Here is a 27629-nt window from a genome sequence, read left to right as displayed (position 1 = left end):
TTTCTTCAAATGAATCCACCAATTAATTGTAAACGCTGTCAAATGACATCACTGATTGGTTCAGGGAATCCCAGAAGATTAGTGTTGGTGAAAAAAAGGAACAGTGACCTAAGTTGACAAGTGATAGGATACAATTATTGTGAACACAAAACATATCTCTGAGCCATATCTCTGTATATAAACTGTCATATCAAACTACTTCATTTAAATTTATATAACCTCAATTGGCCGACACTACAAGTAAGTAGGTAATTCACAAAGTTTATTACGGTTTTCATTCATGAGAAACGTTACACATACGAGTATATAATAAAAAAAATATGAGATATTTTATACACGTGTTATAAGACAATGTTTTTGTCCGGTATAATAGATATATTGGAAATATATGAAGTTCAAGAAAATATAATGAAAGAAATGGAATGTAATAACTGAGAGTTCAATCACAATTTTGCATTTTGTCATCCTAAATTTTCTGCAAGTCCAAGTCAAGTTCTTAACACTTTTTTTCTGTTGATGAGAACCTTGCTAGCAGAAGTATCTCTAGTGTAACTCACAAAACAAGAGACAAACATCACACATTCAGTTTTTACCAAAACTTGGAGTTGGCGTGTTGACAGAGCCCCAGAACATGATAGCCTTTGTTTCTTCGTGCCTGATGAAGAAAAAGAAGGGCACGTCCACTCGAAACGTTACTCGGGTGCCGTCTCTCGACAAACCAACTGAAGTGGAAGCGGCCGCTTCGGTTCCGGTTTCCGTGATGTCCATATACACCTTGTGAATGATTTTATCAGCATACAAACCGGGATTCTGATAGTGATTATCTGTCGACTGCTGATTGATAATTTGCCTGAGATTGTCGACTGTCTGCCTTTGGGAGAGTTGGTCGATTTTCCTAGTCACCCTTAGACCAACTTTCGTGCCGAATTTTTTATACGTAACTGTTTTATTCCCATTGACGGTTTCTTGGCATGTGGAAATGTTGCTGGATTTGTCGAATATACTTGAACAGTTGACCGTGTTTCCGAATCTGCTGAAGATGAGAACAGACTCGTCCTCCGGATTCAAGTTGGCTGCTAGCGGATTGCTTTCGACTACAGAGATCTTCGAAGGTAAGCTGGGAACCAGTCCTTCCCCGGGCGATAGTAGGGCCAAGTTGGCTCGGGAAGGGTCGAACAGACTCGTAACGCCTAGGTGCTTCAAAGCACCCTTCAGGTCTGTGGTGCTCTCTATTTTCATTTTCGGGAAGAGCAGGACAGCTCTCGTGCAAACAGTGCTATCTGCTAGACGCTCCAAGTCGCCTGCTGTTAGCAAGTTCTCTAGTTCCTTCAGTTTTCTCGTGTCCGAATTGAAGGGCATCACAACGTACATGACGCTCGCGTTTCCCTTGTACGGGAGGCCGAGTACTTCGCATTTCAGATTCGGGTCTTTGTAGTACGGAAACTCTCCTCCGTTAGCCATCATTTCCACTTCTGCGTTACTTGGGGATTTTCTTCCGTTTGTGTAAAATGGGCGTCTGAAAAGGAAAAGAAATATATTTGCGGGTGAATTGAGTCTGTAAGAAGCAGTTGTTGAATATGCGATCTTTATAGGGCTGAACCAGAGAAAAAAATGTATGTTTGGCACTCTGGGCAACTGCTAGATTTTGTGTCACGAAAATGAATTATATAAGCGAATTATGAATGTTATGCTAGTTGACGAAACCAGTATAGTGCTAAATCATAACAAAGAAATTAAACCTGGAGAAGCCCTGGACTTCTTAGATACCTACTAGAACAGTACTAACAATTGTTGTACTAAATTAGAAATTATAAACTATAGCCATGAAGACAGGTTTATGTTATTTATGAGCTGATATAAAGTCCAAGTTTGTTTCATTTAAATTATAAACTAACTTGAAAATAATCATTTTTAAAACAGATACATATCCGACATGTTATTATTGATTACGAATAAAACATCAGCCTATATATGTATGCTGAGCATACATCCGAAATATTATCAATTATGATACTGATGCTTTTGATGTAGGATGTACTTAAATATTATGATAAGTAAATTTATTATAGGTATCTATTATATCCAAAGCCTGCAATCTGTAGTAACTAAATTTGTTTATCAATTGTGTTGACATTTAAATGTAATTTTTGATGTGAAAAGTGTTCAAGTAGATTTTGTTAAAGTGTAAGATATTTTTAGTCACTTCATGGTAGGTACCTAATATTAATCAAAACTGAGCACGTTAAAATAGCGTTCTATGTTTATGGACATCGTATGTATATTAAAAGTCAGTTCAATTTCTCAACATATCCGTTTATCAAATTTTATTTAACTCTTTGCGTTTGTAAAAAACTGTCCAACAAAATAAACTTTATTCCGTGTCGAACTATTATACTTCACATCACAGTACCGGACGCTAATCAATATTCATAAGATAATAATAATGATTAGTGAAATCATATTTAATTTACACCAACTCAAGTATGACTTCTATATTAGTCATCTATAAAAATATGTATAGGTAGGTATCTACTTTTTAATTATCATTTTAAATGTGAATAGTAGTTATAGTCTAAAGAAACACTCATTTGATACAAAATTCCCAATAATAATTATGGCAAGTTTATTGTATTCGTTTGAAAATGTTCTTATAGGACGAAACTGCAGTGATATATTTACCTAGCTGTGCTTCCTTCAAAGAAAGGCTTTTCCCATTGCGCCTTGAAATACATGGCACTTGCAACAATCACCTTGGTCGCACCTGACGGAACATCGGTTAAAATATCCTTAATCTTTCCGTTGGTTCTGTCCGACACCCAGGCATTGATAGTTTGTTGGGATTTAAATGGATTGGATTGAAAATCTACGTTGAGGACTTCACTCTGGTACAACTGTTCAGCAGTTTCCTTGTAAACACTTCTGATGGGATAGTTGGTTTGTACAAAAACGGCCAGAGCAAAATTGATCTGCTCGCCGACTTTGATACCGGATGTTGCTTCTAGTTTGTCTATTATCCTGCCCAGATGTTCATGGACTTGTTCTGATTTTCTTCCAATGTCTAGACCAGTGGTCAGACCCAATACTGAAGTCAATTCTTCGAATGTATTTCCGTTGGATCCAAGCAATAATAAAGCTAAGGCTCCTAAAACGAAATTCGTGAAGACTTGGGACAACGAATAACAAAAGTAATAGGTTTATTAATAAAAAATACATCTCAGCTCAAATACAGCAAATCAAACCTTAGTAAAATTTATTTACACTAGTATAAATTCGAATAAGGGATTTTGATGAATGTACTCACCCGCCATGCTCATTGGAGCAAAAACAATATTATCCTTTTCAGTATTCCTTTTTTGAATAAAAGCTTTGTTGACCTCCAGAGTCAATCTGGCAACTCCTGCGGCTATGAGATGATCAACGTATTTTTCGTACATGGAACTCTGTTCGGTTTCAGAAACGTTCAGTCTTGACGATAATGCAACGACATTCTCTTCATTCATCAGGTCACCGCTCTCGCTAGGAAAATATATCTGCGTTTGAAGACTCGGCAAAAAGCCCATGAGAAAGATCGCTTTGAAAATCATCTGAAAAAGAAATGATGTTACGATCGTATATAGATTGGTCCTTCAGTGAGCGCTTGTTAGATGAAATCGAAAACAGTTTCGAATAAAGTATTTAATCATCAACAAATTCACAATGACTTATAATCCCGGTTTTTCGCAATTTATAAATCTTTTTTTTGGTGTTGTTTATTTTTGAGGACAAAACACTGGTACGGCTGTATTTTAATCCATCTGGAAAAATGTTCTCAGGAAGTTTATTCCACATAAACGCAGTTCTCCAACTGATGAGTTCTTAATAGTGAAGTTCGAGATGCACTGAGTTGTGTGGTTTTATCGAGGGAGGTTATCAGTGATGTTGGTCATTATTCCAAATGTGTCTTTATTTACCATGTCTCCTCTACTCATGTCTTCGAGTATTATTAAATGAATTGATATTTGAAACATTTTTGAAAATGATATCGGGTGCCCTGGGCATGAACCCCGTATGCCCTTATGGTATGGTAAAGATGGAACCGCTTGTAGTACTTATATGAAAGTATCATTCGTGATTTCACATATATACATTTACTCACAAAGTTATTAATGATTTTTTTCCTTTGTTAGGCGAGTTTTTGTTTGACAGAAGTAGTAAATCTAAATAGAGTTTTCAGATCTCGTTTACATACCCAGAACAAACCATTTGCTGTGACGCCACTGACATTTCCTAACTCCGATCCTGTACTTTCATATTCTACTTTGTCATACTAATAGATGCTTGTTTTCACAACTAACTGATTTATTACCGAGTCTCATTAAGTACTCCTCGAACTCTATTAAATATGTTTACATACCTTTTACTTAATTACTCAGTCTATAGGCCTCAGCTCACTCGGTAGGCACCTTTCACAGATTACAAAAACAAAGTCGTCGTCACTTACAAACGAGTAAACATTTTTTTAAATTGTTTGGTAGCTTCCATGAACATTCCAAATGAACCGAATGAATTAAATGTGCTTACATACAGGATGACCTTCCTCTCCCCTACTCATGAATTTTGTGGTCATCGCTTCGTTTTCTTTATCATTTCGTTATAGATCACTGTTAATTAATGAACATCAAATGTTTACTCAACAATATGTTGACGAAATGAGACGACTTGTAGGTGATAAATAACCCATTATACACATATTTGAGAAATTCACAAACATTCCTTGATGTTGAGGAATTCCGGGAAGTTTTACACGATTTTTGCGAGATCAACGGAAAAATTCTAGTACTGGCCCCAAGGAAATAACAATGGGTTTTTTTGTTTACATGACCGGACTCAGGAGATTGTCTTCAACAGAATTTATACTTTGCATTAACAAAAAAACGAGGAAATTATGTATGTTTTGAATTTTTGAAAATCGGATCAACCGATCCTTTCCTTAGTATTCAGAAGTTTTATATTAGTTTTGAGGATCTGCAAACAAACGACAAATATCATTAAAAAACAATTCTAAATAACATACTCCAGTTAATTCCTGTCAATATTTTTGATATGCTCATCATTCACTTCCTGATGATAATAATGAAGTTTTTATACAAATTCATTTCTTACATTATATGGATTGTTTCTGGGAAGCACCTCCTATTCTAACCATGAGCTTTGGAATAGACTGGGGTTGTGTAACATAACATATTTTCAATTCAACAAATCCCCACAAAAAATTCAAAATTACGTAATCTACCAGATCATTCTGAGGGAGTGAATTCGCCAAACCACCAGTTTGAATAATTTTTATCTAGCGCTTATGAACCAGCCTCATCTTGCTGGAAAGTACCATCAGTTGAACATATATTGGAATGAACTGAAGTGGGTTTTGAATATTTTTTTTCTTGAAATGATGATATTTATTGTTTATTTGCAGTTTCTTGGATAGAATATAAATATAGTTTTAAAAAACTAAAAAACAAGCTTTTACAAAACATCGAACTAAAAATTTAAAAATATGGCACAAAGCGCCCACGCTTTTTTCACAATATTACTAATATTTTTCGTTCGTTATTGTTTGAAGCTTATGTAAAAAAAATGTTTTTAACTTTTTACTTTCATGTGCAATAAAAGCGTGATTCTTATTTTTTTAGACTTTATTTATTTTTCACTTTTTAGTCCGATTTATTGTCAAAAATATTTTTTTTTTAGTTCTAGTCACAAGTATTATAAATCATTGATATTCGGGCCACACTAACGAGAAATGCCATTAATTATCGCGATAATGGACGTTAACCGTAGGTGTAGCCATGACTTAACGCGATAATTTGCGTTAACGCGTTAAAAATTATCGAGATAATATTCGCGATAATGGGCATTGACGTTAGCCGTTAGTCTGGCCCCAGAATTACAGACGGCGCACGAATGTAAAATTCCTCTCTAACAACATAATAAAGTTCGAGTTCTTAAATTCTCTAGTAATACCATTGTCTAAGGATGAAAGAGGTTACTTACAGCGCCATCTGCCAGTGATGAAATACCAATGAGGTTACATATAGTGCCATCTGTCCGCAATAGATCAAGCAGGTTACGTGTCGCGCCATCTGCCGGCGAATAGATCAAGCAGGTTACGAACAGCGCTGTCTGCCCGCGAATAGATCTGTTCAAACATCTGTTTTTTCTTTGTATATAATGGTTTTTTCGTTAATCAGATGTCGCCCCCATACGAACGATAACTCTCAGAAGTTGAGAAAGTTATGCGAGCTAAGGTAAACAGAAATTGATAAAAAAATAATTCTTTGTCTGCATTTTGCCTACCAAGTATTCCTCAAAATCAAATTTATTACAATATTCTACAGTAAATTCAACTGTGGACGTGGTATTAACAGTATTCATTTTGTGGGTTTATTTATAATGTGTTTGAACATCTGCGTTTTCTAATATAAAACCGTTTGTTCCGTAAAACATTCCAGACACAAATTATAGTTGATTTTGATGAATTTACAGATTAATAGTTGCCAAATTAAACCTCTCTAATGTCATATTGATGAGTGTTCGAAATTATTTACATTTTCAAACATGAAAGAGTTGATATCGACTTGAAACGCTGCTCACTACAAATTTAATATTGGAAATTGTATATTGATTTTTTGTTGGAGGTTTTCGATATTTAAAAAACATAAAGTGACAAACTTTTAATATTTTTCAAAGCTATAAATTCAGAATGTATTTTCTTAATGACATACTCAAATATCTACATATTACAATTACCAGTATTTTTTTTGTATTCACACATTTGCATTTTTTGATATTGACTTGCGTGTTTCTCATAACATTTGTTGGGACAATCAGGTCGATGTTTGAAAACATGACGCAGATGCCAAAAAAGAATACTATTAATCAAGTGAAACCTATTTTCCGGGTTTCTTGGCCGTGGTTTGTAGGTTTTTATGCCTGATTTTTCGTCTATTACTGTGGTAGACATTATCAAAGTTTTCTGCATTGAGAACAACTCAGGCACTGCAACCGTTACAACATCGCCTTTGATAATGTCTAGCGCAGTAGTAGTCGAAACGTCAGACATGCAAATCTATAGACCACGGCCAAAAAACCTGGAAAATGGCTTTCACACAGTTATCTCCGGACGTGTATACTATAAATTGTTTCACTGAACTTTTCACATATTACGGTCATATTACTGACTCTGGCATCTACCGGCAAATAGATAAAACAGGTTCCTTTTAGTGCTATCTGCCTGCGAATATATCAAGCATGTTACGTACAGCGTCATCTGCCGGCGAATAGATCAAGCAGGTTACGTACACCGCCATCTGCCCCTTAATAGATCAAACAGGTTACGTACTGCGCCGTCTGCCCGCGAATAGATGAAGCAGGTTACGAACAGCGCTGTCTGCCCGCGAATAGATCTGTTTAAAAATCTGTTTTTCCTTTGTATATAATGGTTTTTCCGTTAATCAGCTGTCGCTCCCATACGAACGATAACTCTCAGAAGTTGGGAAAGTTGTGCGAGCTAAGGACTATCGAGGTCTTACCTTTTAACGTGTGATTAGATCAAGCAAAAGAAATGTCGATAATTTTGTCAATACAGATCCATATCTTGGAAGTTCCAAGCAAACATACATGCATACAGGTGAAGCTAATATAAAGCGTCTAATAAAACTGTTAACTACTCGGGAACAGCTAAACTGATTTTCAAAAAAAGGTGTTGGATAGAGAATTGAAATACGTACTAAACGAGATATCACACAACAGACTTTCTTTTAGTGAAAAATAATTTGAATACATACCAGTCCAATTGATGAAGCTACCGGTAGCAAAACGCTTCTTGAATTAAATTTATATTGTGAAAATTGTATAATTATAATCATGGATAGTCACAATAAACTGTTACTTGCATGTGTTTTTTAAAATGTATTTATTTTTCATTTCGTATGCTATGAAAGTGCGTTTCTTAGTCTTTTTAAATTATATTTATTTCATCTAAACTTTGGGATCAATCAACCGTATATTGTTTAGAAAAGTGACCATTGATATTTTCCGATTTCGGAGAGGAAGCCCTTGTATGGCGAAACTCGTGTTACGTTTTTGTAAAACCGTTTGGTGAAAATCTCACAAAGTGTTTTTTGAATACGTCAGTTGTGTTTTCAAAATGTGTTTTACTATTTGTTTAATCTTCCTGTGATTTTTGACTGGAGTTTTATAGCTAACCCAATATTCCAATAATTGACTCCTGGAAGACTATGCAAAGGTTCTAACAACCGATACCGCGGAAGAGGTACCAGAAAAGAAGACAAAAAAAATAAGTTTTACAAAATGAAGTGATACTAAGGGGGTTTCCATAACTTGCTTCCTTTTTTCTTTTGGAAGTTTCCCACATTTTATTTCTGGATTGAAAAAAACATGATGATTTCCAGGGGATGAAGAAAACGTGGGATATTGAATTATATCTGACAGACATTTATGCAAGATACCTTACAGAGTTTAGTCTCGCAGATGTTTCTCGTTCATCTAACAGCATCTCTTGGTGAGAAGAATGAAGGTGGAATATGACCTTCTTTTGATCTTTGGGCGGTGATAATTTCGGAATTAAGGTAGAGAATCGTGTCCTACTTATCATTATACATAATTACGAATAATTTTTGTTTCAAAATCTGCTGACAACATTCTGAATATTCACCAATATGAGTAACTTAGTACAAACTGAATTTTGTTCAATTCAATGTTCATGCGAGAGTAGTTGTCTTGAAAGAGTTTTTCATTTCGGTTTATAACTCAAAGGAAATTTGTGCGTTTTTGAATAGAGTTATTTAAAAGTGTATTTCTTCCTTTGTTTCAAAAGTGTTCCATACCCTTTTTTTTTTAGTTTGGTTCTCAAAATTTCAGACAGTTCTGAAATGAAAGCTACCATCCAGAGTCCGCCAATCGGTAAATAACAATGAAAATTCAGGTGAATTAAATAAATATGGGTAATAGTAAAATAATTTTTATTAAAAAAATCTCAATTAAATTACTCTTGATACAATAGTGACTAACAATGAACAAATATAAAAGAACAACAAGATTGAAATAGTACTTAGTGCATAATGTAAATATACTTTTGAACTGAATGGCTTATACTTTTGAAAAAATCCATTCAATTGCCACGTATCAGTGATGTTGAAAAATTGCTTTCACCACTATTGGGTTGTTTGAATTGTTGCAAACCAGGGCGAGAAAAACAATTAATTACGCTATTATAAGTGAATAATTGAGACAGGCGAGTTTTTCGGATCCACAACCTTGAAAAAAAATATTCATCTGAAGAATTCTTACAATCGAAATTCTGATCTATTTCCATCATCATTTCTCAGGTGCAACGATCAATTTCATAAAACAAGATAAAGATTCTAGAATAAAATAAAGTAATAAATATATTTTGTCAGTACTTTTTTTTCATTCTCCAAATTGCTGATGTAATTTTGTTATTCAATTATATTGCATAAGAATATTATTTGGAGCATTCTTATTTTTTAAAGGTTGGCTACTACTTTATCTTTATCTGATATGGTCAAATTAACACATCGGTGGGTAAACAGAAATTAATAAAAAAATAATTCTTTGCCTGCATTTTGCCAACCAAGTATTCCTCAAAATCAAATTTATTACGATATTCTACAGTAAATTCAACTGGGGACGTGATATTAAAAGTATTCATTTTGTGGGTTCATTTATAATGTGTTTGAACATCTGCGTTTCCTAATATAAACCCGTTTGTTCCATAAAACATTTCAGACACAAATTATAGTTGATTTTGATGAATTTACAGACTAATAGTTGACAAATTAAACCTCTCTAATGTCATATCGATGAGTGTTATTATTCTAGAAGTTCGAAATTATTTACATTTCCAAACATGAAAGAGTTGATATCGACTTGAAACGCTGCTCACTACAAATTTGATATGGGAAATTGTATATCGATTTTTTATTGGAGGTTTTCCATATTTAACCCATTAACCGCCAAAGGTGCGTCAACGCAACTTTTCTATACACTTTTTTTTTGTGGTTTGGATCAATATTATTTATGTTTATTCTGATGAATATTCATAATAATAATCCAGAAAATGTAAAAATATTTTTATTCAATCCAAAACATGATTTTTTCAATTTCTGAAATGAATTTGAAAATGTTATAAATTGACCGTTCTGGTAATTCTCCAATAAAATCACTTTTTTTCGATACTGAATATGAACTGATAAATTCATTTTGTGCTGAACAGTAATGAAAAATATGCTCAATGATAACGTGTATTCTCATTTACGTAAATATTTTCGGATGTCGTACATTTTTGCATGTATTTGTGTTGGTTGCGTATACGCACCTTTGGCCGATAATGGTTAACATTTTCATGCACTAGTATGCGAGTTTTGACAAGTTTAGGAATATCAGGATACAATGGTCAGTTGATGATTAGCCTTGATTGAGTTTATTTCAGTGCGAATCAGTATCAGCAGGGAAGATGTCTTGAATTTTTTATAAAAAATTGTCAAAATGAGGTAAGAATCATAACTCGAGCATAGATTTTGGTATTTCATTATCATTATTTATTCTTATAGTGCGTTTTCGAAATAGAAAATGAAGAGAGCACTGAGGACGCAAGAGTTGAGTGCTTTATTAGAGGAAGAGTTGGATTATCAAAATTATGATTCGATTGATGTCGTTTATGTGCCGGCGGAATTATTTTTGTGAGCTTGAGAGAAAAAATGATTTTTCGCAACAGGAACAGTGAGGGAAAATCGCACTGCTAAATGCCCCGTTGAAGATAGTAAAAAAATGGTTTGAAAGAAAAGAGGTTTTTACACTTATGCTTTCGATCCCATCCTCGGAGTTCTAGTTGTGCGATGAAATGACAATTCTGTTGTAACTGTGGTGACCAATACGTATGAAGTTCTCCCTCTTGTTCAAGCTAAACACTACAATCGAAAAGAACATAAAGAGATTCTTATACCCCAGCCAAATGTTATACACCAGTATAATAAATATTTGGGTGGAGTAGACCTCCATGACAATAGCATTGCCAACTATCGAATTAGGATAAGAGGAAAAAAGTGGTAGTGGCCATTGTTCACTAATATGATCGACAGTATGGTTGTAAATAGTTGGAAAATTTATAGAATTGCGAATGAATCCAGAATATTACAATTGGAGTTTCGTTCTCAACTGCTAATAAGTCTACTAAAATGTAGTGGGCAATTAAGTAATACCAATGAAACCTCGAATGGTGCCGAATCCAACCTATATTGTACGGAAGACCATCTAAATCAGTTCTACCAGTTCTACGGACATGTGATAATTAGACATACCAACAGTTCAAGAAAAAAATGTTGATTTTGTAAAAGTACCACCATATATTCATGTAGGAAATGCAAAGTGCATGTGCACCCAGATTGTTTCGAAAATTATCATATGAAGAAATAGGACACCTACTCTTTTTTTTTTCATTCGATTATTTTAACCATTTTTGGCCAAAGGTGCGCTTACGCACCCACTTGTTTTTTTCAATACTGTGAGTTTATATTTTTTTTAATGACGAATTGTTCTTTTTTTGAGTATTCTAAACGTGCCACAATAAATATTTTTTCTAAATTACGAATTTCTAATGTCTTGGCCGTTAATGGGTTAAAAAACATAAAGTGACACAAACTTTCAATATTTTCTTCAAAGTTTCTTCACTGAGATGAATCAATACTAGTATTTTTTCAAAGCTATAAATTCAGAATGTATTTTTTTAATGACATACTCAAATATCTACATATTACAATTACCAGTATTTTTTTTGTGTTGTCACATTTGCATTTTTTGATATTGACTTGCGTGTTCTTCATAACATTTGTTGGGACAATCAGGTCGATGTTTGAAAACATGACGCAGATGCCAAAAAAGAATACTATTAATCAAGTGAAATCTATTTTCCGGGTTTCTTGGCCGTGGTTTGTAGGTTTTTATGCCTGATGTTTCGTCTACCACTGTGGTAGACATCAAAGTTTTCTGCATTAAGAACAACTCAGGCACTGCAACCGTTACAACATCGCCTTTGATAATGTCTAGCGCAGTAGTAGTCGAAACGTCAGGCATGAAAACCTATAGACCACGGCCGAAAATCCTGGAAAATGGCTTTCACACAGTTATCTCCGGACTTGTATACTATTAATTGTTTCACTGAATTTTTCACAGACTATGGTCATATTACTGACTGTGACAATTCAAATATTTCACCTTTTCAAATATATCTTTAGATTTTCGAATTAATGTGAAAGTGAAACACTGAGAAAATATCGAAGCTTCAAAAACAACTCACTACTTCGATTTGGAATAAGAAATGTAATATTATTTTTCACTGAGTATCTTTGGCCTTTCTTCAGTTATGAATGACACCTGAATTTTTAATGAAGTTTTGTAAATTTCATCCATTTACATAGTGCCGTGCTTCTGTTGCAATGTATAATTCTTCTGAAACGCGCACACTTTTTTTTTGTCCTTCAGTGTTTTTTATAAAATCATTGTTTCAGATTGACAAATACTGAAATTCTGGCAAAAGACAGTAGTTTTGTTTTATAGACAACTGATAATAATGTAGATTTGGCAACATAATATATTATCTACTGTGCCTTTAGAGATATAATACGTCCCAAATATGAGTTTTGTTGAAAATTGGATAGTTTGAACATTTCCATTCTAAAAAAACTGATCATTGTTTCATAAATACAGAATAATTTTGCATAAAACTAACAACACTAAAAAACGTCCTACGTTCCGACTTTTGTAAATATTCGATAGAAATTCCGTTCTACAAATCTCTCCGCTTGAAAACTCAAAATTATAGAGACCCTTTGCTACAGAAAATTAGCGCTCAGCGACTTTTCGTACAATATCTCATCGGAGGCCATGGTGATCTTTTCAGAGGAAGTACCCGGCTGCTCCTCCGCATTGCTCCCTTCTTCGGCGATAGCTTCTTCGAAAGGCGAAGGCTCGTGACTACCGCGTGACGATGAGCTCTGGATGAGGGGAATCGGCAGACCAAGGATGGACCGTATGTGATCGGTGAGGTGTTCTGCTTCTTTGATCTCATGGTAGATGCCTTCGGCCTTGTTCAGCATCACGGCCATGTCAATTTTGCCGCACAGGTCGTTGATATGCTGGAAGAAAAGAACTGGATCGATAACTGAATCGCTGTAATCAGAAAACTAAGCCAAAAGTTACTAGAAAAAAAAGGTTAAACTGGAACCTCTGGTACAGTGGTTACAGTTTACTACCTTTCTGTTAGACGATATTCCTATTTTTTGAAAATATGTAGCGTTTTTTGAAAGCAGTTGATGTGCATAAAATTTTGATTAGCGAAACATCCTAAATAATGCTATGAAAGAAATGATTTCGATATTTCGAATACTAAATTTGCATAGTAATTTTGAGGTGAATTTTATTGGCTGATAGTCGGTATTTTCAAACGAAAATTGATTGGAACCGAAAAATCGGTTCTAGTTCATACCATACACGATTTTCGATCTTTCTGTCATGCGTTATTTGTTTGGAAAATGTGTGGCAAAAATAACGTTTTTTCGAAACGATTGGAGTTCCTGAATTGACTGTTTCAACGCATTGAGATTTTGCGAAATATTTTATACGATAATCGAAACATAAATGTACGTTTTATCGCGCTAAATTTTTGACATTTTTTTGAAGCGATTTTCATGTCATTTCTGCATCATTTTCCGTGACGCATTACAATGCAAATCATATGTGTTTTTAGAAGAAATGAGACTTTAAAAAATGCATTTTTTTATGCGATTTAAATGACAAAACTGTCTACTTTAACGCATCGAAATTTTGCAAAATTTTCAATGCGTTTTTCAAGACAAAACTGAACATTTTATCGCATTATATTCTCCTAGATCCTCGTTACCACATTTCTTTCTCAAACGACCCTCCTATATGAATTTTTCTGTTATGTTTACCTTTATCTGGTTAACTCCTCCTGATGATGCTAACTTGGTTAATGAAAATGTGGCTTAGTGCCCTTCTGACCGCAATCTTTGTTTTTTCTCTGTCGATAAATTCTACATTTCTTCTCCTTTCATTTAGCGTGCTGTGCGTGATGATCCGAATATATAATATTGCATCATATATAACTCTTACACACGTCACATCTACCTTGAGTTGGGTATTCCACAAAGTTCCGCTACGAGGTCTTAAAATGACTAAACTTAAGCTCCATGAGGAGAAGCATTGGATTTTGAGCCAGAAACGACGTTTTTTTTATTAAATGGCGTATTTTGAGACATCCTGTACACATTAAAGAATCGCATGCTAAAACGATAGAGCCCCGTTAAACTGTAATGTTTTTTCGTGAATGAGACATCCCATACATATTGAAGAATCGCCCGTCAAAACGATAGAGCCCCGTTAAACTGTCCTGTTCTTCAAATGACGTATTTTGGGGACATTCTGTACACATTGAAGAATCGCATGCTGAAACGATACAGTTCCCACTCGTCAGAACTTTAATACTATTCTCGACGCGCGTTTTACTAACCGAGTTGGAGAATGATGATGCCAACTCGGTTGGTGAAATGTGCATCGAGAAGAGTATCAAAGTTCTGGTTATTGGAGAAAGTGCTTGTTTTTGGATTCAAAAGTTAACGTTGAAACTATTCACCACAATTGAATAGGAGAGAGTTGTTTTGAAATTTGATACTTTTAGAAGCCTACAATCAAACACCTAATTTGAGTGTATGATGTCTAGAGATAACCACTTCCTTCAGTAGATAATCGATATTTAGAGATACAGAATTGGATATAGCTTAGAGGCAAAAAATTGATTTGAAATATGAATATTTCAAATTAAATTTCGAAACAGGCATCCCTCCTGAAGTCCCTACAAATTGAGTTGTGAAAATGTTATTTACTGTATTATGTATGTATCTCCCACCGACACAGTCATCAAAGTTGTTCTGATCATACAGTGTGACTCATTTTTAATGGAAACACCCCCCTAATTTGATGTTGTAAACCGATTTTAATATTTTTTTTTTTGAAATGTCAAGTACTAAAAGGTCTACCTTGGGACAAAATTTGAAATCTTTATTAAAGTTTCAAGGCATAGTACGATATTTTTTCTTAGTCGAAAATCTGGATTTTTCATTAGCGATTTTTTTATTGAAAAAATCACTACGCCACTGGATTCAGAGTGCTTCTAAACAGGTGTGACCAAAATTTCATGAAAAAATATTCATTATTAACTAAGTTATGACAACTCAAAAATTCGAAAACTCACACAGCTAACAGTTACAAAAAACACCGTATATCAACAGGTATAGCCATGAGAATATTTTTTTTATGATTTCAACAATAAAGTGCCGCCAGATGAAAAAAAAAAAACAAATAGCATAAATATTTTTAATGAAAATAACGGAATTACATTCAAGTTTTCACGCAAATTAACTAAAACTAAGACCTAATATTTCAATTTAAATCTTAGTTGTGAAAGATTTAAGTGCACTATTGTCAACAATATTCACCTTACAGTTCTTCGAATCATTTTGTGTCATGGCTGCAAGATTGAGCGTAAGAGAGAAAATTGAAATTGTACGCCTTTCGGGAGATGACGTTAGAAATGCTAGAGAGGTTTGTATAGTATTTAATGAGAGACATCCAGATCATCCTCGTATTAGCTGCGGTACGGTAAATAAAATAAATAAAATATTCAATGAAACTGGTGCAGTATCAAAAATGATGTTAAAAAGTAATCCTGTACAAAGACGAAACAGGAATGACAGGAATGATCAAATCATTTTAGATTATTTCGGAAATAATCCTAATGCCAGTATAAGGAATGCCACTTTAGATTTGAATATTCCACGAGAAACTATTCAGAAATGTCTCAAGGCGAAGAATATTAAACCTTTCAAGCCAAAATTTTTTCACACACTTCAAAAAGGCGACGAAGCAAGACGCCTGGAATATTGTTTATGGCCCAAGGGGAATATTTAAACAATAGAAATTTCCTAAAAAATATTTTATATACCGTCGAAGCCACTTTCACTACAAATGGAGTAGTGTCATCACAGAATTGTCGCTATTGGGCAGTGGATAATCCTAACTGGGTAATTAACTGTAAAAGTCAGTATTCCCAAAAAATCAACGTCTGGTGTGGGATATTAAACGAACGAATTATTGGTCCTTTCTTTTTTGAGGAAAACATTAATGCGCAGAGGTTTCTAGAATTTTTAAACACAGAGTTTTGGGATGCTATTCACCAGCTGCCAATCAATGAACGATCAAATTTAATTGTCCAGTTAGATGGGTGTTCAGTTCATTATGCCAGAGCTGTGAGGCAAAGGCTTAACGAACATTTTCCAAACCGATGGATAGGCCGTGGTAGTCCGTTTATAGAGTGGCCACCCAGATCTCCAGACCTCACAGTTTTGGACTTTTTTCTCTGGGGACTTCTCACACAAAAGGTTTACAAAAACCGCTCAAGAGAAAGAAATGAACTTTGTGCAAGAATTCGACAGGTATGTGCAGATATTAGCCCTCAAGAACTAAGCAACATAATCAGGAACATTCGTAAGTGCTACGACACATGTATCGAAATACGTGGTGGATTAGTAGAGGTTACTAGAATATGAGTTAGAATTAATTGTTGCACTGAATAGAAACATTTCAATAATTAGTTATTAGTTACGTTTATTAAATTTTTTGCTTCATTGTTAGTTGAATTGTGTGAATGTAAATCCGTTATTTTCATTAAAAATATTTAAGCTATTCGTTTTTTTTTTCATCTAGCAGCACTTTATTGTTGAAATCATAAAAAAAGGGATATATTGTGACTGTTAGCTGTGCGAGTTTTCGAATTTTTGAGTTGTCATAACTTTGTTAATAATGAATATTTTTTCATGAAATTTTGGTCACACCTATTTAGAGGCACTCTGAATCACTCGAAATATGGTATGGTTTTGAGAGGTCGCTGCAGCAAAGATCGTAGAAGATGCTTTGAAGCATTATAATCCAGATAGTTTCTGAATTTCAAGTTGAGTCAACATGTATAATTCTCCATCAAAAACATGTATTTTTTTTTGAGAAAAAAAGCGTTACTATCAGTATTTTGTATATACAGCATACACAACTTATACATAATTATACACACACAAACACACTTTGAAAAATTTTTAGAGTTGTGAAAAATATCGATCTGAACATGTTCGATAATAAAAATGAGATTAACAGTTTTTGATGAAATCTGTATTGGTTTGGGGAAAAAAACTGAGAAAGTTTGCTAAACAAAGTATCTTTTTTATGTGAAAAATCATTACAAATAAATCAGAGTTGATTCTTGAAGAAAAAAATATTGTTTAAATTTGTGGAGAAAGTCTAGTTTTGAAAGTAACAACATTTAGCAAAACAACGAACATACCTTCAATATCTCATTGAACCCACAATTATTTTCCATGATCTGTCTCTTCTGCGATTCCAAAATGGCAACGCCAATTAGCAAGTGGAAATTCTCGCACGGATATCCGGTCCACATAACCTCCCAGAGGCGCATCACGTCCTCCTGGCTGAGTTCCCTCTTGTACCATACCAGCAGCCAGCGAAAACAGAAAAACATGTTGCCTGATTCGTGGGCATCCATATAACTGACGAGTTGAGGTTGGACAAAAGCGAGAAGGGTTCGGAGGTTGTTGAGTTGATCTTTCATTCCAGCTTGGTCTATGTCAAAGTTTCGACTCTGCAATGATCAGATATTTATTTTTTTTAATTTATTATTTGTTCAATTACAATGAAGTAAAATGCCCAGATGAGCGTAGAACATGTCAGTGTAATAAATATACAGTTAAAAACATTTAAAAATTGAAATCAATTAAATGTGAGACATTTTAGCAGGTAAAATCTGAAGGGATGGTATCTTTAAAATATTCATCAGTTGAGTAGTATGCTCTATTTAGAAGAAAGTTTTTAAGTTTATTTTTGAGTGTTGTTTTAGAGAGGCTTCTTAGTGAATTTGGAAGTTTGTTATAGATTTTTATTAGAGTATACGGTATATTTTTCTGAATATAAGTAAAATTAGGAATATTAGTAACCAAATCTGCTTTATTTCTTGTTGGGTAGATGTGTGCTTTATCAAAGTCGTTAAAAAGCTTTGGATTGCTTTTAATAAACATTATGCTGTCAAGAATATACTGACTGTATAGGGTCAGTACTTTCTTTTCTATGAATAAAGGTTTACAGCTATCAGTTTGTTTGGATTTATAAATAATTCTTAGGCAACGTTTTTGAAGTGAAAAAATTTTTTTAACGTTCACAGATGCACCCCAAAAAATTAAGCCGTATTTAAGTCTTGAGTGGACTTGTGCATAATAGACAGACATTGACGCTTGAACATTTATTGTTTTAGTGATGACTCTTAGGGCATAGCAATGCCTTGCAACATTTTCTGACAAAGTATCCAGATGAGATTTCCAATCCAGTCTAAAATCTAGCTCAATTCCCAGGAATTTTGAACTTTTACTAGTTGTTATTGTTGATTTACCATCCGAAAAAGTATAATCATTTTCAGCTGACTGTGAGAATTTGATTGCCTGTGTTTTATTAGGGTTCAGCTTTAGGTGATTTTCTGCAAACCAAGCTTCCAGGGTACTTAAAGCATCAAACACATTTCTTTCCAAGTCATCTCCATTTTGTTCTTCAAGGATAACGGTTGTGTCATCAGCAAATTGTATAGTGTTTAAGTTGTTGTCCATTTGTAGTTCATTGGTATAGAGAATGTACAGCAATGGACCTAGAATTGATCCTTGTGGTACCCCTCTAATTATTGTTAGTTCATCAGACCTTATAACCTCATTTGTGATGTGACATTTTTCGACCACGTACTGTTTTCAATTATATAAGTATGATTCTATCAAGTTAGCTGAGGTTCCCCTGATTCCATAAGCCTCAAGTTTATTTGGCAATGTTTTATGATTGACATTGTCAAAAGCTTTTGAAAGATCTAAGTTAATCATTAAGCTATGTTTCTTGTTGTTTTGACTATTTATGACTGAACATAAAGCTTGATATATTGCTCTTGTTGTCGATTTACCCTTTCGAAAACCGTTTTGTGTATCACTTAATAGTTCGAATGTTTCAAGGTAGGATATAAGGCGATTATATATGATTCTTTCAAAAATCTTACTAATATTTGATAGTAATGCTATAGGTCTGTAATTTTTTATTTGATCCTTGTCACCCTTTTTGAAGATTGCTTTTATATGAGCTATTTTTAATTTGTCAGGAAATATTCCTTTATTAAGCATCATGTTTATAATAATTGCTAGGGGTGTTGATAGTTCACGTGCAACATATTTCAAGAGTTTTACCGGGATTTCGTCATAGCCAACCGATTTTAGATTTTTTAGTGACATTATTGTAGAGATTACTTCATGTTCAGTTGTTGGTGCAAGAAATAGGGTTATATTTATTGGATGTAAACTTGTATGTTCATTTGTTGTCATGACGATAGACTTAGAACATTGATTTATGTAGAAGTTATTTACTTTGTTTAAGATTAATTTTTTATCTTTTTCTTCTTTATCAATATTTCTTAGAATTGAAACGTTCTTCTTTTCTGTTTTCCCTGTGTACTTTTGTACCAATGTCCACACTGCTTTCCCTTTATTGGTAGCGTTATTAATAAACTGGTTGTCACACAATTTTTTTTACTCTCTAATCACTTTTTTAAGTATTTTGCAATATTTATGTAAATAGTCTTGTGGAATTTTTCCTTGGAGTTTCATCTGATAAAGTTTTCTTTTATTTTTGCAGGACATTTTAATGCCACTGGTCATCCAGCTTTTACAGTCTCTAACATTTCTCGAGCATTTTTTCAGCCTGAAAATAATGTTAACTAGATTTTTGATTAGGTCATAAAATATGCCATATGCTATGTTTGGGTCGTCGGTAGAAAGTATTTCTTGCCAATTCATGGAGGTCAATTCTATTCGAAATTGCTCCATTTTCGCCCTAGAAAATATTCTTTTGAGTTGTGTGGTACTATGCCCTTCCTCATTTGAAATATCTAATGTTATAACTTGTCCTTCATGATCAGACAGGGCAGTATTCAAAACTTTAGATCGATATGTTTTTTTTGTGCTGACAAAAATGTTGTCTAGAAGTGTTCGAGTTTTTTTTGTTATCCTTGTTGGCTCAAAAATTGTTTGTTGCATATCATAAGTTGTTGAGACGTTTGATCAGCTAAGGTATATACAGATGTAGTGGTTTGAATTCATTTCGATAAAATACCAAGATTCAAGATAACAATTCTGAATGAATTATCCAGGATTACAGAGTAAAAAAATGTTTCCTTTTTTTCAGGTCTGAAGACCGTCGATTTTTGGAATTTCTTCCTGACGTTTCGTTAGCGCGAGTGGCTAGCTTCTTCAGAGGTTTATGCATCCTGAGTAAAGACCTTCAAACTCGAAAAATAGTGACACTGAAAGCGGAAGCATTAACCATGTTGTAGAAAATGTTAACAAAAACAAAAAAAATGTATCAAAAAAGTACTAGCACTAGTACTAAAAGTAGAAGCGATTTATTCAATAGTGGAGTATATAATGACATGTGAATTTTTCTATAAATTTTATTCTAAAAATGTTAAAGTAACGACTCGAGTAGAAAATTTATGTTTTGTTTACGTCAACTGATGTATTCTCTTACCATAATATTCATGAAGCCCACAAAGCACCAAAACGATTCCACCTCATCCTCCAAAAGCTGCAGGATCGGAGAGAGCAAGTCGCTCATGCCTTGCACGTAACCCAGATCAAAATTGTACATGAGGTAAGTCATGAGGATGTCATTCAGAGTTTGCAGATTGGCGTTGTCATCACCTGCGTAAAAGTCTACGTTTCTATCGGTTCGATTCACGTCTTTCTCTATCAGGTTTTTTCTCTCTCGATAGTCTGAAAAGTTCTCTTCTTGCACTTTTGTCATGCGCTTCCACTGCAGCTTCATGATGTAGTACTCGTTGCTTTTGGCTACAACGAGCTTCTGTCTTTCCGCTTCGGTGCTCGACCAAGGATAGTACTCCAAGAGGAATTTCCAGACTTCCTTCCTTAAACTGGGCGTAATTCCCTGAAAAAGATTGTGGAATGGAAATTAGTGTTTTTCATCATTTTCGAGTTATTTGCCTTTAAATCTATTAAAAATTTTATAGTTCACTTTTTAAGTTGAAATTGACAAAATTTTCAAGTGCGATACCTTTCAATTATCTTATGGTGAATTAGACTAGTGCTGAATAACCAGTTATATCATTTTCAACAACTGTAGAACACACATCTGTTAACTTAATTCGTTGATACTATGATCTATGCTGTGATGCGTTATTAATTTTTTTTTTTTTTTTTTTAATATACTTTATTGTCTGAAGAATAAATTCTTATTGACAGAGCCTTGTGCGAAATATAAATAACATATACATGAAATCACAAAAGTAAAATCACTAAAAGTAGGTTATAACATGAACTGAAAAGAGACATGTAAATAATAACAAACGTTCAGGATATAAGAACATGGTCAACAAAATGTAAATAAATCAATTTAAACTAAATTGAATGAAATGAAATCAATAAAATACCGTAGATATTACAGTTAGTCTTCTCAATTAAAAGTATCATCATAGAATTCTGCTAAGCTATAATAAGGTCTCCCAGAGAGCAAGTCTTTCAACTCTTTCTTAAGAGCTTTAAGGTCATTTATGGTTCTTATAGCTTGAGGAAGGTGATTGAACATTTGAAGACCATTGTAAATAATGGAATCTTTAACTAGCGACGAAGAAGGCAGCGGTAATTTAAAGCTGAATCTTTGCCTGGTTTGATACATTGGCGCGTCCAAGTTGTTAAACAATACCCTATTTTTGAAGACAAGGCAGATTGTCTCGTATATAAATAGGGAGACCATTAGGATTTTGTTTGAAGGTGATTGACAATGTTTCGTGATGAATTTCACTAGTTCGGACTTCCATTGTCTATTATATAAAATGATTTGAAATCCCTGAAACAAGTAAAAAAGAATAATTAAAAAAGAATAGTTGAAAATAACAATTATATTAAGCAACAATAAACCTGAAATGAAATGATAGTAAAATAACCTACAAGTAAAAAAATATAATAATTGAATAAATAAAAATTAAAGGAATGCAAAAAGAAAATAATAAAAATAAAAAAGTGTAGAGATTCCAAGTCACGTTAGTTCACGACGTTTCGATTGTTGGTATCTACAATCGTCTTCGGGTGATGACTGGACTGATTCCTCCGAGAGATGACTATTTTATAGGTCGTTGAAATACTTTCACTTTCTCTACTTTCCATTTTCCGCTTCACTGATTCCGTGAGAGATGACCGATTTGGCCAACTCCCGCCAACTCCCGCCAAATCGGTCATCTCTCACGGAATCAGTGAAGCGGAAAATGGAAAGTAGAGAAAGTGAAAGTATTTCAACGACCTATAAAATAGTCATCTCTCGGAGGAATCAGTCCAGTCATCACCCGAAGACGATTGTAGATACCAACAATCGAAACGTCGTGAACTAACGTGACTTGGAATCTCTACACTTTTTTATTTTTATTATTTTCTTTTTGCATTCCTTTAATTTTTATTTATTCAATTATTATATTTTTTTTACTTGTAGGTTATTTTACTATCATTTCATTTCAGGTTTATTGTTGCTTAATATAATTGTTATTTTCAACTATTCTTTTTTAATTATTCTTTTTTACTTGTTTCAGGGATTTCAAATCATTTTATATAATAGACAATGGAAGTCCGAACTAGTGAAATTCATTAGGATTTTGTTAGAGGCAAAAAGAGGTCGACAAGAGTCCCTAGGCTTGGCTTTGCATATGCATCGTATTGCACGTTTTTGTATTAGTAATACTGATTGAAGGCATGTGGTAGAACACACACCCCAAAAGCAAATACCATATTGGAGGTGTGGTTCAAAAAGGGAATGATAAACCATTCTAGCTTCTGCAGATCCGAGCTCAAATGCAGTTACTCGTATGGCATAACATCCAGAGGAGAGCTTCGATTTCAAAGTATCTACATGATTGTTGAATTTTAAACTATTGTCAATGAACAAGCCAAGGAATTTAGAAGCTGGTACGTTATCTATTTGAATATTATTTAGATGTACGGCTGGAATCTGGCAACGATAGGACACTACTTTTGTTTTTGATAAATTCAAGCTCAAGAGATTTGAGTCAAACCAGTCCTTCACTATCGTGATGTCATTCTCAATAACTTCATACAACGTATGGTTGTTAGGAGCATGCCATAAAATTATAGTATCATCAGCAAATAAAGTGAATTTTCCTTGTTTATAGACGATAGGTCATTAATGTAAATTAAAAATAAAAGTGGGCCCAGTACCGAACCTTGTGGGACGCCGCAAGTAATTTTACCTTCATTTGAGTATGAAGTGGTTTTGACCATCTGGGTGCGATCTGCTAAGTATGACTCAAACCATTTAAGACTTATTCCAGTTATACCGTATCTACTGAGTTTCCGCAAAAGAATTTTATGATTCACACAATCAAATGCTTTGGCTATATCACAGAAGACATGTTTCATGTTATGACACATTCAATACTCATTTTATTTCAACAATCTGTTGGTGTTACGAGAAAAAAAAATAATAGTTCTCATTTGGTAGAATATGCAATGAATAAAAGTAGATTTTGGCATTCATCAATCCACATACATGCTTTTTTTTAGACAGTGCAATCCCTTCTTGGTTGAATTTGACAAATATAACTACTATGCATGTGTATAAATCTTGATATAATTTGTCAAAAAAATAAATCATATAGGAAGATGAGTAAAATATACATTTGAAATGATTTACGACATCATACTGGAAATGTTAATCAACCATAATCATAAATAAAAATATAACATACCCCTCTGAATATCAAATTCTTGACCGACTCAACGTCTTCAATCATTCCTTCGTGGTTCAAATGACCAGACCACTGTTCTTGAGTGAGGGGCCTCAAGCGAGGAAAGTCTTTCCGTTCAGGCACTTTGTTTATCACTTCGTAATCTCCTTGTGAATGTGTTGTTGTTTGTATAGAATGACTTGGGCTGCGACTCAATGCTTGAGGTTGAACATTTTCTATTTCTCTTTGGCCCGGGTGCCTATAAACTGAAATAATAAATTTAATAATAATGGTAAAAAATATATTTCATTGGCGGAAGAAAAAATCTTATTCATGATACAGTATAAAATAACAATAATTTTCATCAATCCAAAACAAGCACTTTTCCCAAACACCAGAACTGCAACATTCTTCTGGATGCGCATTTCACCAACCAATTTGGCGTTTTGAAAAGATGAAGTGATATGTTCACTTCTTCTCTTTTGAAATTTAGTTTATTTTTCAACTCATTAATTATTTTCCAACTTTCATCATCTGGTTTGATGTTCTTCAGATTTTACCTTGACCATTACCTCAATGGCTATATCAAGGTCAAGATAATCGTTTTGAATGAAAACCCATATTTTTAACCATGGGTTTCAAAAGGGTGGAAAATTTTATTTATTTTTATGGTCTTAACCACCTGTATGATTATGGGGTTGACCATAGAAGTCATATTGAGCGTAATGGTCAAGGATGAATCTAATTACATCAGACAAGAAAAAAAATCATTTTTTCTGAACAGTTTTATTAAAAATACATTTGGTGATAGTTATGCCAGTTTCTATAATTTTGGGACTCCTGGTATAAGATCACTTTTCAATTTCATATAACAAGTTTCATCGATATGACTATATTAAAATTTAGAATTAGAATTTATTTATTCATCACTAACGAATTTACATATATACATACGAGAGAATAGATAGATACATGCAAAAAAATTATAGGACTAGTCAAAAGGCAAAAAAAAACAGAAATATACAATTCAAATATAAAAATTATAATTCTCTACAAAGTAGCGTCTAAAAACTCTTCAATGTATAAGAAATATACATAAGATTTTAAAAATCACTACAATATAGCATCTAAAACTCTTCAATGGAGTAAAATGATTGATTTATTAGATAACGAGTCAGATTATCCTTCAACACATTTGAACTCGCTAAGCTTAAGTGCGGGAATATATTCATAAGTAGGTTATAGCACCTGATTCCTTGGAATATGTGAGAGTCCTCACCAATGCTCAATCTTGAGTATGGCAGGTGGATGCTCTCACTATTTCTCGTACTGTATTTGTGTAGAACACATCTTTCACTCAGGTTATTTTCTTCTTTTTTGAACATTGATGATAATCAAAATTATGTAAAATGAAGGAACTGTTTGAGGGTTGTGCCAATATGTTTTTACAGGAGGTTCTTGGACAATAGAGCATATTTTGATTGACTGATTGAGATAATATATTTGAAGAAAATGTATAGTTTGTTATTAAAATATAAGGGTTTGAGGTTATCAGTAAACAAGAGCTTCTCAAGGCTTATCTGTACTGAACAAGGCAAAGACATAGATTATACTTATATGTAAATCTGCATCATTTTCTATTTTGCAACAACAATTTTCAAATTAGATATGTGATGTGATCGATAACAAATATGGAAAATTTTTATTTCTTTTCTTGTTCTATTATAAAAAAAGTAATATAAATATTTACCGTAATCTGAAAATTTGGCAAAGGCCTCAAAAGTGGCTTCATAAGGGTTATCCTTGATATTTTTCAAAACACTCCACAGTGTGTAGGGATCTGACTGAATATTGAGTTCAGCGAAGGATTTTTCAATCTTGGCAAATTCAGGATGAGTTGCATCATAAATGATGTGAAGTTGTTTGTCTCGTCTGGAAACTGATGTTTTGAACAAAGCTTTCAAACGAATGAGCAGGCCTTCACAGTTGCCATGCTGAAACCCGAATACACACAGCACTTCTGACTGACCGTCATAAAATGTCATTTGTCTGTTTTTGTTTGATACTCGAAAACTCTTTACGTCCTGGAAGCTGAACTTGATAGACTTTATGCGACTGTGAAAATCGGGGGGATAATTTCCGCTTAACGTTCTGTTTCTTTTCCGAACTGTATTTACTAACGTCCATTCTTGATCCTGTATGTCGGAGTCTATTGTGACATCATTGGGTTTCCACTCGATATATCTCTTCCGGCTGGAGTTTGGGGATTCCGAAAGACACAACGTGCCGATGGAATTTAAAAAACAGATATGTGTAGCTGGGGCCTGCTTCAGTAGGACTCCGTCCTGACAAAATATTTCTAACTGATCTTCGACATTATCTTCCATTGTGAAAATGAATATTCTAAATAATGATCATCCCAATAAATAACAAAGATGCGAGTCACATCACTTGCCAAACACTCGATGCAGAGGATTGGTTTTCTTCTGAGAGTTTTCTTATTTTTAATCTTTTCTCAAAAAACATCTATATGAAAACTTATATGTTTTTTATATCCAACTCAAAAAATTTCAAAAAAACATTACAGTGTTACTTTTTATTAGTCAATCATAGACTTTTTATTGTAAAAGATGATGTCAATTCAAAATATAAAATTTCTATTTTTGACCACAAAACACTAAGTTTTCTGTGTTTTGGCAGTAGACACTGACACAGAACACAAACAAATAGTATTGAGAGACAGACATTTGTCTTGGTTTATTAAAGTTATGTGTTTGAGAATCATTTTCAAAGAAGGAGTTATCAATTATTAAGTAACCTGTATCACATTTCTTATATTAGCTGTGCACTGTATACTGTTTTGAACAGTACACAGTGAACATGGCTCTCGTAAATCTTTTGAGTTCACAATTGACTCAGCTGAAAAAGCAGAATGCGCTACTGGAATCAATGAAGTTGCCCCGGAGTGCAATTAATTTTTGTTGTTTCACAATTTTATGATTTGTATTACATTGACTCAGTAGAAAGGGAAACTCGGAACCGGATCAGTGTAGGGCAGCATTGCCGACTGTTCGTTGCTTTTTCTAATGGGAATATTTTCTACCGATGATGACGCTACTTAAACAGTAAACAGCTCTTCGGAATAACTGAATTTTAAACACCGTATGTTTATTTTTCGTGGTTTTTCTGTTTCAAGTTATTTAATTGAGTATTTGTGAGATTACTGTTTTTTTGGTGCGAACCTGATGGATACGTAAAATAAATTACTTTACTCACGGAAAGTACAAAACACCACCACAATACATACATGAAAAAAGCTGATAGGACTTTGTTTTACCATTTGGCACAGTTTCAATATGTCCGGTAGATGTCATATCGGGACGGCTATGTCAAATTTCAATATCGTCAAAATAGAAAACTCCTTTTATATTTTCGTAAAGTTTCAGAATTATTCAAATAGATGGCACTACAAGTCCATTAATTTTAAAAATTTATGAATAAAGAGTTGCAAGTACAAGATTAGTACAAAAACGTTAAAAAATGCATGTATTTTATATATAGTCACCAGGATGATATACACAAAATAAATAATGGAACAAAATCAATTTTGATTGACAAATAAGATGATAGAAATGAAAACAGAATA

The 27629-nt window shown here is 33.7% G+C and overlaps 1 protein-coding gene across 1 annotated transcript; it reads right to left on the bottom strand.

Moving 5' to 3' along the window:
* Window positions 1-367: 367 nt before the first annotated feature.
* Window positions 368-26612, bottom strand: LOC111514551 (TBC1 domain family member 15/17). The gene is made up of 9 exons (XM_074176098.1): window positions 25734-26612; window positions 24005-24249; window positions 20764-21180; window positions 17486-17800; window positions 12910-13211; window positions 12826-12832; window positions 3302-3584; window positions 2680-3142; window positions 368-1516 (listed from the first exon to the last, which is right to left on the bottom strand). The coding sequence occupies exons 1-9, from the start codon at window positions 26368-26370 to the stop codon at window positions 583-585; spliced, it is 3603 nt and encodes a 1200-aa protein (XP_074032199.1). The 5' UTR covers window positions 26371-26612; the 3' UTR covers window positions 368-582.
* Window positions 26613-27629: the final 1017 nt, after the last annotated feature.

The sequence above is a fragment of the Leptinotarsa decemlineata genome, unplaced genomic scaffold (assembly GCF_025532065.1).
Source record: "Leptinotarsa decemlineata unplaced genomic scaffold, Ldec_3_MD MMD2_tig00001621_RagTag_RagTag, whole genome shotgun sequence".
NCBI lineage: Eukaryota > Metazoa > Arthropoda > Insecta > Coleoptera > Chrysomelidae > Leptinotarsa > Leptinotarsa decemlineata.
Note: the sequence above shows the minus strand (reverse complement) of the source record. Positions and strands in the feature narration are given on the sequence as shown.